The 14,160-nt window shown below is 42.2% G+C and overlaps 1 protein-coding gene across 1 annotated transcript; it reads left to right on the top strand.

Moving 5' to 3' along the window:
• Positions 1–2,527: 2,527 nt before the first annotated feature.
• scxa (scleraxis bHLH transcription factor a) lies at positions 2,528–14,013 on the top strand. The gene is made up of 3 exons (XM_006794896.3): positions 2,528–3,510; positions 3,782–3,998; positions 13,235–14,013. Exons 1-3 carry the CDS (start codon positions 3,116–3,118, stop codon positions 13,271–13,273), a joined length of 651 nt encoding a protein of 216 aa, XP_006794959.2. The 5' UTR covers positions 2,528–3,115; the 3' UTR covers positions 13,274–14,013.
• The last annotated feature ends 147 nt before the right edge of the window (positions 14,014–14,160 follow it).

Genomic DNA, 14,160 nt, shown 5'->3' with positions numbered 1-14,160 from the left:
ACTAGGGGAAGATCATGCTAATGCAATGTAATGATGGGCCGCAGAGAGAGCGCAGCTGGTTTAGAAATACACCTCCACATTTTAGCGGTCAGTCAAAAATATGCAGATAGGCAGAGCACAGCGCAGAACAAGTCGTTTCAAAGATCATGTCTTCATCTCTCTCTAACTCCAGGGCTGTAAATCATCGCAGGATTTCTCAAGCATTGACAATACCAACATGCCACATTACCGCAACTCCTGACCTTTTGTTGCATGCCCCCCCTCCTTCACACACACACACACATACCACATTTTCTGTCTGTCTCTGCCGCAGCTATCAATTAAAGGCATATATGCCAAAGCAATAATATTTAGAAGAGATCCAAAATGTTCTCCAACCCAAACCCAACTGTTTACCACATACTGTCCTAGTTTTCTTCCTCGCAAGAGCGATGAGCTGTCAGATACAGCGCTGGCTCCTGAAAGACAAAGTTTGTTTTCACTGAGGGATTTTGTTATTTTTGGTCCACTTTTATTTAGTTTTTCGGCATTAGGAAAAGTTTAAATAGCTACAAGAGCATTATTAAAGGTTCTTTTCCTTTAAATCTAAAACATTGATTGGAAGTTGGCCTGATCTCATGAACGGATGTGTTCAATAAGAGTTGAAGGGAAGTGGAAAAGGTTTTTTCCAACAAAGCGTAAAATTGTTACACTTGGGGGGTGTTTCCCTTGCTTTCTTCCTTGTTTCCATTACGTTCTGCAGCTGAAGATTATTTTTTTATTTATTTATTTATTTTTCTTAAGGAGATTTATTCATGGTAGCAGTGTGAACTCTGCAAAGGTGGTGTAACGTGAACTGTAGGAGCAGAACCGCATTGTTTGATTGCACCTTCAGGAGGAACCGATCGGTGCCAAAACTTAATGCTTCTCTGCTTCTGTGAAGCACTCGTATGTAGGAAGAGCAGCACATTTTGTTTTTATTATAGTAGTCCGACTGGAGTTTAATTCCCACCTATGCTGCACTTTTCTGTGCTTCCTGTATGTACTGCAATCAACCGCTGCAACCAGCGTTGGCTTTGGTTCATTCGCTCAACACCACAGCATAAACACCACGACTAAGATTGAAGGGCAGGGATGGACACCGAGGGGAGGGGAGTCAGGGAGAAATATGGGCAGAAGAGGGAAAAAGACAGAGAAATCGAGAGTGATGAATGCCGACTGTAACATTGTGTAACTCTGACAGATTATTCATTGTGCTATTAGTTTTCAGCAGCAGCTTACTCTTGCCAATCTACACAAAAGAGGCATACCAGTAATGGCAGTTGGGTTTAGAGTTTTCACTGAGGTACTGCTGAGGATTACAGACTTCATAGCTGAGCTTTACATAGGTTGTCAACCTTTAACCGCTGTACATTTAAAGTAGGAAGAAACACATAAAGGTCACACAGTCTCTTGGCAATAAGAGTTAAGCTGCGCGATCATGACTAATAACATCACAAAGAGTTTAAGCAGAAAAAACAATTCGACTTTGACGCTCCTGTCTTGCCTTGTCTCTTGCTAATTTACTCCCACTTGTGTCTGTCTTCTCGCCTCTGTCTCCGCTTCCTTTGCTGTACCTCGTTTTGAACTATTAACTTCCTTCTCGAAGAGAGGATGACAGATAGATGGAGGCAGTTTAAAGTTGCAGCTCTCCTACTACAATCTCCAATCGCATGAACCTTAAATTCATGTTAATTGTCTGAGTCCCATGAGGATAGATACATTGCAAAGCTTTTTAGTGCCACAGCTCGTACAGATAAAAGTCTTGCGGTCGGATAAACCTACATTTTGGCGTCATCCATGAGCTCAGCGATGCCTCCCGGCCAGCTGTCCCGGGATGAAATCAGAGATGTAGACGGAGGGAAAGAAAAAACACTCACACTCGCCACTCTGTCTTCACAGCTTACTGCAGTCGAGGAAGTGGTTGAACGAAACATGATTTTTTTTTTTCTGCAAACGCAAAACCCAGTTGTACCTCTTGCTGGTAGCGTGCCCTGTCAGACTAATGACAGAAACCAGGAAGAACATATCACATGAGAAACTGAAAACAAGTTAACACAACAGAAATTCTTTCAAGATATTCAGTCGTTATTCAAAAGACAGTTTGGTAACTTTGATTCTGGACACATTTCTGTGGAAAAAAGAAAAAAAATATATAGAGAAATAGATCAACCTGACATCTGACTGTACCGTCCAAGATAACGGCTTTATTACTAATGCCACATGACAGCATTTTATCCAACACGTCGACCGTATTTCTTAAATTTTAGAGGGCCCTGTGGGTGATGCAAGATCTGTTTTAGGGTGGATTTCCCCTGGAACATATCAGCATGCAGCCAAAACAAACTCCTGCGGATGGTTTGCCTCTTGCCTCCGGTCTCTCCGGCCTGCTTCTCGAGAGCAGCCAAGGGACCCTCAGTGCTCAGAGGGAGGAGCAGTGCAGTCCTTTTGCCCTCCCACTGGCTTTAAGACCAGAGACAGACGGAAACACTCAGACTGCAGGCACATGTGGAGCAGAGACACACAGAGAGGGAGAAAGGACAGAGAGCACGAGAGAGTGAGGCGGCTGGCGCAGAGTCGTTCCTGGAATTGAAACGGGCAAATATAGAAACGAAGGGCAAAGAAAGACGCGCAGAGAAGCAATGAGAGACGAGACCAATTTTTGCTTCAACATGCAAGTATAAACAGATTTTTTAATTCTTATTTTGAAGTGATAGCTGCAGGAGACACAGATCTTTGGGATGTGAAGTGCATGTGAATAGATCCAGAAAGAACAAGAAGGACTTGGAACCTGCAGCTGTCCATGACCTGAGTGCTCTGAGGTCAAGTTGTCGTGACCTCTTAACCTGCTTTAGGATCAACTTCAATAAGGGGAGATTACAAGTTGAGGCAAATTAGACTCACAAGGGAAACATCCGATTCTCCCGGCTTAATTTATTTTGTGAAGAAGAGAAGTTTTGGGGGAAATAGCTCTGGTGGACACCTTCAGCAGCCGTCAGCATCAACCAGCTTCAGCCAACAAGCTTCATCAGCTCAACCTTGCCTTGAGGAAGCCCCCACAAGACTGACCAGTAACTGTCACGCTGTTGCGCCCAAGATGACATTCGCCATGCTGCGCACGGCACCCCCCGCGGGCCGCTTCCTGTACGGCGACATCGCCCTTCTCTCCGAAGACGATGACGACAACGGCAGCGAGGGCTCAGGCTCCGAGGAGCGTACCAGCAATTCCTCCAACACCGCCTTTCGCTTGTCCTCGTCTTCCCCATCTGCCTTTCACATCAAGGTGAACAGGAAGAGGAAGCTGTGCGGGGGAGGAGGCGGAGGGATAGATGTAGGGGCCATGGCCGCGAGACTGGTCCCCCCGGACTCATCTCCACCTAAGGAATATCGCCAGAGGACCGCGGCCAACGCGCGGGAGAGAGATCGCACCAATTCTGTCAACACAGCATTTACAGCGCTGCGCACACTCATCCCCACCGAGCCTGCAGACAGGTAAAGACCTGCATGAGTTACTGTTTTGTGACATGATGCACAAATAAGACAGGGACAGAATGATTTCCACCTGGAGAACAAGATAAATGACGGTTTTATATTTAGGCCTTTAATCTGAAACTCTCCAAACTCGAACAGGGAAGAAAAATTCTAGCATCTAGCATCATTCTCTTACAGGTTTGAACATATCCTATGAGGCAGATATCTTTACGTTACCCTCCGAATTTCTTTTTTTCCTCTGTCAACACCACAACTGTTTTCATGATTGCAGGAAGTTGTCAAAGATCGAGACGCTGCGTTTGGCCAGCAGCTACATAAGCCATCTGGGTAACGTGCTGCTCCTGGGCGAAGGGCTTCATGACGGACAGCCCTGCCACGCTCCCTCACCGCCGTTTTTCCATGTCAGCTCCTCCCCCAACCGAGGATCCGACCAATCAGCGCAGCCCAAGCACATCTGTACCTTCTGCCTCAGTAACCAGAGGAAAATGGTGAGCGGATAACAAACTCTCAGTCAGTAAAAGAAGAAGAGGGAAATCGGGGAAAACATTAAGTTAAAAGTGCGTTTTGCTTAAAAATCCTCTAAAAGTTAAAAAGAAAAGTCGTGTTTTTTTTAAATTTATCTTTGTTAAATTTTCCAAAATACAAATGATAGAGATTTAGCTGAAGACCAGTGCGGTCGGAGACTCTGTGTGGTGGTTTAGGACAGCTGACCTGAGATCAGTGAATGTGCCCATAAACCAGATTGGCCCAGAGGGACTGTAAAAGCAAAACCACTTTTTAAAGGACTCAGTGTTATTGTATCATCGGGGGTTAGTTTTAATCAAGCAGGTGGTTTCTGAAAATCTCTGAGCATTACAGTCCACAGCAGTGGTTGTTTTTCTCTCCGAGAGCTGGGTTCAAACAGCACGCAGGGTTTTTCCAGACTAAATGTGTACGAGTGTTGTGTCTAAACCCATCTATGGTGTTGTTTTTGCTCTCTTTTTAAAAAATATCAATTTAGAGTTTACAAGGGTATTTATGCAGTGACTGAGATTTATGACCAGGAGCCCATGAAATCCGTCCAAAACCATGCGTATAATTTCAAGAATGCATTGACGTCAGCCCGAATACGAGAAGGTTTTAATCATGACTTCTCGAGATTGACCTGAGAGATACAAATTGGTAACTGGCAATTACTTTGTTCCAGTGAAAGTCACAGTCACAGGACAAAATGTAGGCGGAGAATCGATAACATTTTAGAGCAAAAAACCCAAAACAACCAACTTTTCTTCTCCACTTTTGTCAATAATCTTGATAAAAATCTACATTTCTCTACAACTATTAAAATGGATAAGCTACACCTTAGGGCGAACCTGTTTCTGCTCATATTTGATTGAGTCATCGCGGGAAATTAACATAATCAAAGCCACTCTCACAGATGAAAATCATCAGCTTGATGAGAAAATACAGAAAATGAGGGATCAGCTGAGTGAAGTTAAATATATATGACCCCAGTTCTGATTTTGACAAATGCCACAGAAGATGATAAAGAGTTGACTTTCCCCCCCCAGCCCATAGCTGCCGCCCATTTAGCAGGATTTATGGGTAAGGGGCTGACATCTGGCAGACTCCGCCGTTACCCCAGCAGTGTGTGAAAGCTAATACCCTCCTCAGTGTCTCAACCCAGAGACCCTTTAGCTGGGGGATAACCTGAGACTCAGCAGTCTTAGTGTCCCACCCCCGCCACCCCTCCAAACTTCTGCGAGTGAAAAACTAGACGTCCTGAGCGTCCAAACCCAGACGTCCTCAGCTCGCAGATAACTCGCCTGAAACCTCTACCCCTTCCCTCTCAACCGTCTCCTCCTCTCCTTCTTTTTTAACCCGTCTATCCTCGCTGACTCCTTCACTTCCTCCTTTGTCCTCGCAAACATCTCATTCTGTTTCATTTCTTCACCTTCAACATGTGCACCCCGGCTCCCCTCAAACACCACCACCACCACCTTTGTGCATATCGATCGACCTGATGGAGGTCAGAGCTGCCAGTAGGAGCTTTGTAATACTATCTGCTGCTGTCAGCTCGCTGCTGTGGTTGCATGACTGACCTGTAAATGCATGCTGGGTAGAAAACTATTTCTCATGTCAAAACACTCGAGCGCAGACACTTCAGCTTACTCTGTGTTACACACTGTCAGTCACGTTATGATGTTTCCCAGTAGCTCAATGAAAAGTCTCATTATTCTCCCCTGCGTGCTGTGTACGTTGCATCAAGCGTACTTGGCTGACTTCCCCAAACGAATCCAGAAGAATCGCAAGCGAGGAGACAGAAGATGAGTTAGCACAAGGGTGTAGAAATGGTTGCTTAGTTTTGGTTTATGCAAACAGTTTTATGAGTCACACACAAACAACTATAATGTCTTTGCATTTATGCTTAAAGTGAATTTAGTAGCTTATCACTATCACAATGTGAAGATCTTCTTTTTTTTTATTCAATATTGCATTTTTTTTTTTACTGCATACAACCAGTAAAAATGTTAAATGGTGCACTTTCTTGGTCTAATTTCAGTGGTGGATTAATCTTCACTTGGTTAGTTAGACGGTTAGCAGCAGGATGTTGTGTGGGTACAAGTACAGCATACACTGTGTGGCTATGTTTAAAGTTAAGCTGTATTGGCACACAGGAATAAGCTGAGCTGGGCTTTGGATACAAGCACAGGACTTGTTAGCTGGACCCTTCAACAAAGGCCTGGTGGAGTGATAATAATATCACTCCACCAGGCTCCAGTGCTCCTCCTCGCCATCATATCGGCACACGCAGTGCAAAGAGGCTCATGTATCCACGCTGAATGTTTATTGTGCGATTTCCAAATTAAATTGATGCAATTATCTAAAATATATTTTAGGAGAAAAATGAGGTTCATTTGGCCTCCTCTGATTGGCAGAACCTGAGAGCATTTCGTTTTCTCTGGAAAAGTGGCTATAGTGGGTCTAAGTGGGCTAAAGAGCAGAGTCGGTGCTGGTGATTACAGAGAGGAAACGATTGTGAAGGTAAAATGAGACTTTGTGTCCTGAGTGCTCTCTTTGTATGTTTTTATGGTCATTGAGGTTCATCACAGCTGTCAGGTCTGCTTAGACCAGCTGCTTCAGTTACACTTCTTTCCAGCGTCGGAGAGGGCGAAAGTGAGAAAAGTATACGCTCATTTCCTCTTATTATGTGTGTGAATGCTGTATAACTGTTTCAAAACAAACAGTGTTGTTAGTAATGACTACTGCACACGGAGTGCTACGCTTTACATCTTACAGAGTCGGAGGAATAATGATGTGATTTCATTATGTGTCGGTTCTTTAGGAGCTTTAAAATGAATTTCACTCATTTACGGTGAGTTTCCTGAAAATGATACAGAACATGATTAAAACCCTCTCAATATCGCTGCGTTGTCAAATGTCAGCCGTTTGATGAATGACGGGTCTTTTTTTTTTTTTTTTTTTGTCAGATTTTAGGTTAAAAAATTTCACCCACCTTCAAGTCGTCTGAAAAATTCAAGATACTTGGATAGAGGTTTAGTAGAGGCTTGTCAGGAAATTTTTTTTTTATCTATTTTAAATTTTTTATGCCAACATAAAGAACAAAATCTCTCTCTTGATGCCCTAAAGTGTCAGGTGAAGCATGAAAAGGTACTTTGTGAAATTTACTCTCAGTATCTTTTTTGTTTTGATGCCAAACACCTCCTTGAATGTTCATATATATCACAGCAAAAATCTGATGTGTAAGGGGTGGAGCACCAAGTTTGGCAAAGACAAACTGGATAGCAGCTCTTGCATGCTGGTGCCTTTGATACTTGGATTTTAAAAAAAAGGAAGGGGGGGGGGGACATGCTTGATGGCTACATCTGTAAATGAGATGTACAATACTGAGGACAGACGACTGAGGTGAGCCAAGCACTGCTCAAATCCCCGTGCTGTCTACTTGATTGATGCAGCTATCCTGTGCAAAGGCTCTTTGCTGTCAGTGCAACTGTCAGATGCCTGGACTCAACATGTGACAGGCGAAGCTCACAGTGGCAGCTTTTATAATAATCAGCTCTTTATTGTCTTAAGTCAATATCTGGTAGAGGTCACCTTCAGTGATGGTGAAAGTGTCGAGGTGGTTGTCTGCTGCAGTTATTTTACAATCTGAATTTATGCAAAACGTGATTCAAAACAAACATCTTTTAAAATGTGCTAATCTGTCTGTCTCTAGTCCGCAGCGTTCAACTGTGGCCTATTTCTTTTGGCCCGAAACAGAGAGCGGGTTAATTCAATTCAAGGGCTAAAGTAAATAGAAATAGCAGTTCGTCTGCCAATAAGAGCAATCACACTGCATTCTCCTTTCAAGGAGATGTGACGTGCCCAAGCGTTTTCCATCATTTGAATTTCGAAGAAGCTCGTCTGATTAATTAAAAGCCACATCTTATGTTCGGAAACAAAATTTGTGAATTTGGTGAAAATATAACTGCTCTGGTGCTTATGGTGTGGTTGGTGTAAATAGACCAGCGCTTCTTTTGAAATGGTTAAATTTAGATGCGTTTACAAGCGTTTTAAGGCACGGCCCAGAGTTTTACTCGCACTCAACGGAGGTCATTTATTTGGAATTTCTGGAAATCAAAAAGCAAACGTAACCAGACAATGCATTCTGCCTTTGATATCGCAAACGGTTCTGATTTATATCTCGGCTGCAGCACAACTACGCATGGTGATTTTTGTATGTGGATGGAAAGACGGGGGCACTAAAATCTCACTGTGCAACTGGAAACAGACCTCTTCTCTGCTGGTGTGAGGGCGAGGACCACTTGCATTTGTTTTTGCATGAGACGGATGTGAGTGACACATCTAGAGTGAATTTTTTAACGTGTCTTAAGCAGCAACCTTGCAAACACACGACTCTCTGTGTCTGGAAGTCATTGGCAGCACAGAGCGGAGCAACAAATGAGCTAATTGTTCTGTAAATGATTTATCCTCTGCTGAGGCCATACAGCCAGTGTTTAATTCAGCGGCTGCTATTAGAAACACATTGACGTTGGGCTTTGATGGTGATGTTAAAGGAGCCTGGAAACCACTCACTGTGAAACGCCCTCCCTGCTTACGCTCACGCCCACACCAATCACACATATATATATACACACACATGTGGGCACACAGCACACCACCGCACTCAGACACTTTTATCAAAAGCATTTCACCCTACCTCCTAGTCTTTCCAACCAGACAGCCGTTCACCACTTCTAGACAGCGTGCAAAAAAGAGAAAAAAAAAGTCTTAAATATGATTACTTAGTTAAGGAGTTCTGGATCATGGCTGCGCTTTCAACACTTTCTAAACTAATGGTGTGCAGGAAGTTGTGGAAACAGAGATGGAGAAGTAGAGCGAGAGAGAAAGAGAAATAGCCAGCGACTCAGCGGGATAATCAACTTAGCTATTTATCCTCCAGTTTGGACAGTTGGTTTTTAGGCTGTGCTCAAACTACACTTTGCTTCTTTATAGAGATCAAATGAACCATGGGCCTAAAGAGGGCTTAAATGCATGCATAGGACATGTGCGGGGCCGCGCTAATGACTGCGGTTTTTGCAGTTATTTGGATATTAGTCTGTTTTCACTGGAAAAAAGCATTGCGTCACTTTTGTGCACGGAGTCGACGTCTCGGTAGAACGTCATAGATGAAAACTAAATTGCCCTCATTTGCTGATAATGCCAGCGTTGAGTTGGAGGGAATGTTTTTCGTGCCTCGTGAGCAAGAGCTTCGCTATGCTAATGAGGTGCATCGAAGGCAGCTAACACGCTGATGGCAGAGTCTAAATGTATTCTCAGCCACGCTCGGTGTGTGTGAGTTTGTGTACGAGTGTGTGCCCTCGAGCGTGGACCTGTCTGTATATTTTCAGCACAGATGGAAACGGTTAAATCCTAATTTAACACCAGCAGAAGAAGCCGGGTCAGATAACTAACAAAATCTATTAGCAAAACTATCATTCTGTAGCCATTCGGTCTTCGGGGAAAGGGCCGCTCACCGAGCAAATTAAAGCAAAAATACAGAAAGTCGAGCCAGGCTTTAGAGAAACACAGCGACAAAGCAGGATTTATGCTGTTTCTTGAAACAATATGTACTGAAGCTAATGACATACTGGTTTTTTTAGGGTCTACATCTTAGCACTGATGATCAAGCGCTGGTTAGTGCATAATGTAACAAAATTAAGTCATCTGAGACTAGTGAAAATGAAGTCTGGCTTGTTATGGAGTCATTAAAACAGATTTTTAAAATGCTGGGGAAAATAAAGTACATGTGTGGCTGCCTGGTGCAAGCAGCATCTAATTAGGCAATCTAAGATTAATCAAGAGCCGTGCTTACTGGCAAAGCTGCAATGAACATGAATTTGTGATGTGTCCAAGTCACATAGTGGCAGACTGGGGCCTTATTTTGTGTTTTATTTCACTTAATTGAAGTCTCTTATGTTTTATTTATCAATTAATGATCATTTATGGGGGAAATTACAGCTTCTATAAGCCACCAGAGGCCCTGACGCATACACATACTTTCACTCGCTAAACTGAAAGGATATTACCAGTTTTCATTTCATGGTTAAATACCAATCTCCTTATACGATTGCGGGCCAGTGCCCAAGTAGAAATTATTTTTTCCAACCAGTCATTCCTGTCCTCGTGCAGCCAGAAACTAAATTAGATGTTTGTATTTGACAGAACAGCTTAACACAGGAAAAAAAGAGAATGGAAAATCCAGTTATAGGTGAAGGAACGGCAGGATTGGGTTTCGGAAAAACAATACTAAAGACTGAATTTGTGGACTTGATAAGATGCTGTGAAGACAGTGTTTACTGTCTTCACATTAGGGTTAAGACAGGCTGCTTTCTCCTTGTTGGTCCAAAAATATTGTTCAAGTTTGGTAGTATCATCATATCATATCTAAAGTAAACATCAGCAGGTAATCATATTAATGTCAGACAAATCGGCCTCCTGGGAAGACAGCGGTATGCGTGTGTGCGCGCGAGCCTGTTTGGAAAGAGAAAAGAGAGAGCAGAGATGTCATCCGAGCATGCCCTATTAGTCTTCAGGAGATTGTTTTGACTACCAGGCCGGCCTTAAAGCCCCCCTCCCCAAATCCCCTCCACCTTCTGTTTTGACTGAACCGGCTTCACTCCAGCTGAACCGCCTACACCAGCTACAGCTGTGCCTCTAAACTGTCACGGTGCACTAACAATGAGACGTGGGCTGATTCCTACCGATTCCGCTGTAATTTGATGTAATTTGGGAAATCATCCAATTTTCACACACAGGTTTCAAGTGAAATTTCTCACGTACCCACTTTAACTCTAAACTGCCTCAAGTACTTTTCCTTCCACTGACAAATGCCTTTAATTTTCCCCGTTGCTTTCCAACAAACACCCAGGAGCATGGCTGCGTTTTTGTCTTCCAACTGATGGTTTTGATGGTTTGTGAAAGGGAACAAGCACAATGAGAGCACAGCGTCAATGAAGCTGAGGGTTTTCCAGGCTGTAAGTGACACAAAATAGACATCTGAGGAAGACTACATGTCATGTCAGATGGTTAAACTGACAGACGATTTAAGGCAGATCATTAGTCTTGTGCAATATTTTACGGTGATCATAGCAAGACTCTTCAGTTGTATTAGGAATGGATTTGTGCCTGAAGCAAGGGTTCTTAATGTGGGGGGATCCCCCAGCAGTCCACGAATCACAGCCAAGAGATTTACTATAAATTATAAAACTGCGCTCTTCAGCAAAAAAGAGCAAATCTACAGATGGGATCCACGGACACCAACAAAATAAGATTTTCTGTCCTTTTCTCCCACTCGTTTTGTCTTTGGGTCATAAGAAACTCTTAATATGATATAAGTGCCTCTTATTTATTTATGGTCCAAACAATCCAGAAGGCAACTGAGAGTATAAATGGTGGTAAACATATGCTTATTTGCATTAGGATTAAGGCTGAAAGACCTCTATGGACTTTACAATTGAGGAAACCCTACATGTGCTGATTGATGTTCTTATATTTCCTTATGCTAGTAATATCTCATCTACTATCTACTTAGTTTTGAAAACAGGACAACAGAAGAACAAATAAGACACCTTTGGTCACATGAAGTAGCTGCTTTTAAGCGTGGCTACTACATACTAAATTATACCGCTGGTGTTGCTCATACTTGCACTCACAGCCAGTAACACAGTGGTAATGATTCATGTCTAGCAACGGTAATGGTTCAATTGCAGTGTAATCTAATGATCCTCTGCTGATCCAGCTGGAGGAAGGATTGACAACAACAGTTTCTGCGTCTCCTCACACTCACTCACCTCCGTCAGTGGGAGTACCAATTCCTGTCCAAGTCTTATGATCTCATTCTTTGATTACCGCCTGATACCCTTCCAACCACCAACCCACCTATGTTGATCTCAGGCAAACGGATTTTTCCAAACACCTACACCTTGTGCGCCGTCTGAGAGGAAATGTGTAACAGGTGTTCGGCGTGATGAGAGGAAAGGAAAGTGGGAGGCAGAGAGGGTTAGTTGAGATGATATGAGAGGGGGTAGAGAAAAGTCAGGAGAAGACATGAGTGCTTATATTAGCATATGGGATAATGGCAACCTTATTCTTCAGCTGAAGAATTAAATAACAAAGATCCGTTGTCAGCTATGAGTTAATCCTTAAAACATCAGTCTTTTTTCTCCTTTTTTAAATTTTTTTTACAAAAGCATGGATGATATGTGTTGCATATCACTCAGTGGTGTGTTCAATAAAATCCCTTGACTGTTGCCTGAAAAGCCAGTGGTAGATGGCCCAAGTGAGCTGAGAAGAGGTTAGGTGAAGAGGGAAAAAGTGATGTTATTTTCCTGGCCAGATAGCGAAGGTCTCCCAACCAGCCAGGAAATCAGGGCCTCTTGCTCTGATACCACAGATAAATGAGAAGCATATCATCATGCTCTGCTGTCATGAACCAGCTCATGATGTCAATCTTCAGGCTGTAATAGTATTAAAGAAAAGCTCATTTCTCTCTGCCACCACAATTAATGTTGTGTGCTACATTACAGAATGTGTTTATGTGAGTTTACTTCATGCAGTCAAGGCTAATTCACTCTCCCATCAACTAAAAGCAGAGTACATCTAAAACCACATGAACTTGCTGTGCCAGTGATTCCAGTACTAAACCATATATTTTTCAGTGCATTTTTTATGGTTTACATTAAAAAAAATCATCTTTTTTACCTGTTATTTTTTTTTTTTTACTGTAAAATTGCTGGGCTTCTTTAGTGCTTCTGTCATGAAATATGGTTTGAATAAATTCATTAAACGTAAAGTGTTAATGAAACCAGAGAAAGCTTTGATCAAAACTGGCAAATTTTCATGAAATGACGATTAAGAAGTATCCATCGCAGATTATAACCTTTGTTTCTTTGATCTTACCTCAAATAGTTTTTTATATTTGTGAGAGTGGACAGATAAAGTCAACTCACAGGAGGAAAGACTTTCTCAAGCCACCCTCCTGAGAAATCTATGAAATATATCAAGTAAAAACACCAACAACATCCATAAAGAATCAATCTTCTGGATGGCAGTTAGCCTTTTTTCCACCTACCGTTTAAGTTTTCTCCAGCTCTAACTCATGAGAGCAAAACCCAAACGGTTGTTTCAGTTTGATTTCAGTGAACCCGTCAATGATGTGAGATGTTGTTTCTGTCTCTTGCAGAATAAAGACAGAGACAGGAAGACCGCCATAAGGAGCTAACAACGACGACACGAGCCACGTGGATAAAATGCTCATCACTTGCTTACAGCGATTTTTAAAATTACTGCAACTTGAAGACTAACCAGACTCAAAGACTTTTGAAGGACTCCTTGCAGCACTTCCAGGATTTTCCAGGAACATTTTAACTAAAGTTTGATTTTGTTAAAGGACCTTTTTTAAAAAAAAAAAAAAAATTAGAGTTTGAGAACTTTCAAATGGCTTTCACATGCATACCAACACCACCAAGAACCTCTTAATACCACTTATAAAAGACTCTTGACTGTATCAGTGACTCTGAGAACTTATGGCACATGATCTGAAAACACACTCATAAACTTGTATTCCCGAAAAGCTGTGTGTTATTAATGTGTAAACTGAAGTATAAATGTATATTTATGTGACATAACATTATATAATGAAACTATGTTATTTAACGGCTATATGACTTTTTTTGAGAAACAATGTGCATCGTTTTGAGGTACAATCTTTGGCTATATGACATCACAAAAATATGCTGGAACATTGTTGGCATTGGTTATTTCTAATAATCATTTTTGAGAGTTGAACTTAACTCAAGATGAGCAATAAATTGTTTGTATATCTGGGATTAAATTTCATTCATATGCTGCTGGTATGTTAAACAGATTGTACTCTAAAATGTTCTCCTAATTCTTGCCAGTCCCAACCAATAAACGTTGTAGAAGTTTCCACCGTGACTTTCCGGTGAGCTGCAGATATATTTTAATAGCAAATCAATGCTGTATTATCCTTTTGTGGCTGGTGGAGAGAATTAAGTGGAACTTCCTCTCTGTCTGATCCCATAGCTCACATAAACCTAATTACCCTTATTCACCTGTGGCGCTCTCTTTCTCTCTCACATGCTTGTT

The sequence above is a fragment of the Neolamprologus brichardi genome, chromosome 11 (assembly GCF_056152115.1).
Source record: "Neolamprologus brichardi isolate AB-2024 chromosome 11, ASM5615211v1, whole genome shotgun sequence".
NCBI lineage: Eukaryota > Metazoa > Chordata > Actinopteri > Cichliformes > Cichlidae > Neolamprologus > Neolamprologus brichardi.
Note: the sequence above shows the minus strand (reverse complement) of the source record. Positions and strands in the feature narration are given on the sequence as shown.

Bases quoted from the DNA above. Each gene is read 5' to 3' on its own strand.
- scxa (XM_006794896.3), top strand. From the start codon at position 3,116: ATGACATTCGCCATGCTGCGCACGGCACCCCCCGCGGGCCGCTTCCTG. The intron at 3,511-3,781 runs GTAAAGACCTGC...TCATGATTGCAG, and splicing joins CCCACCGAGCCTGCAGACAG to GAAGTTGTCAAAGATCGAGA. The intron at 3,999-13,234 runs GTGAGCGGATAA...TGTCTCTTGCAG, and splicing joins TCAGTAACCAGAGGAAAATG to AATAAAGACAGAGACAGGAA.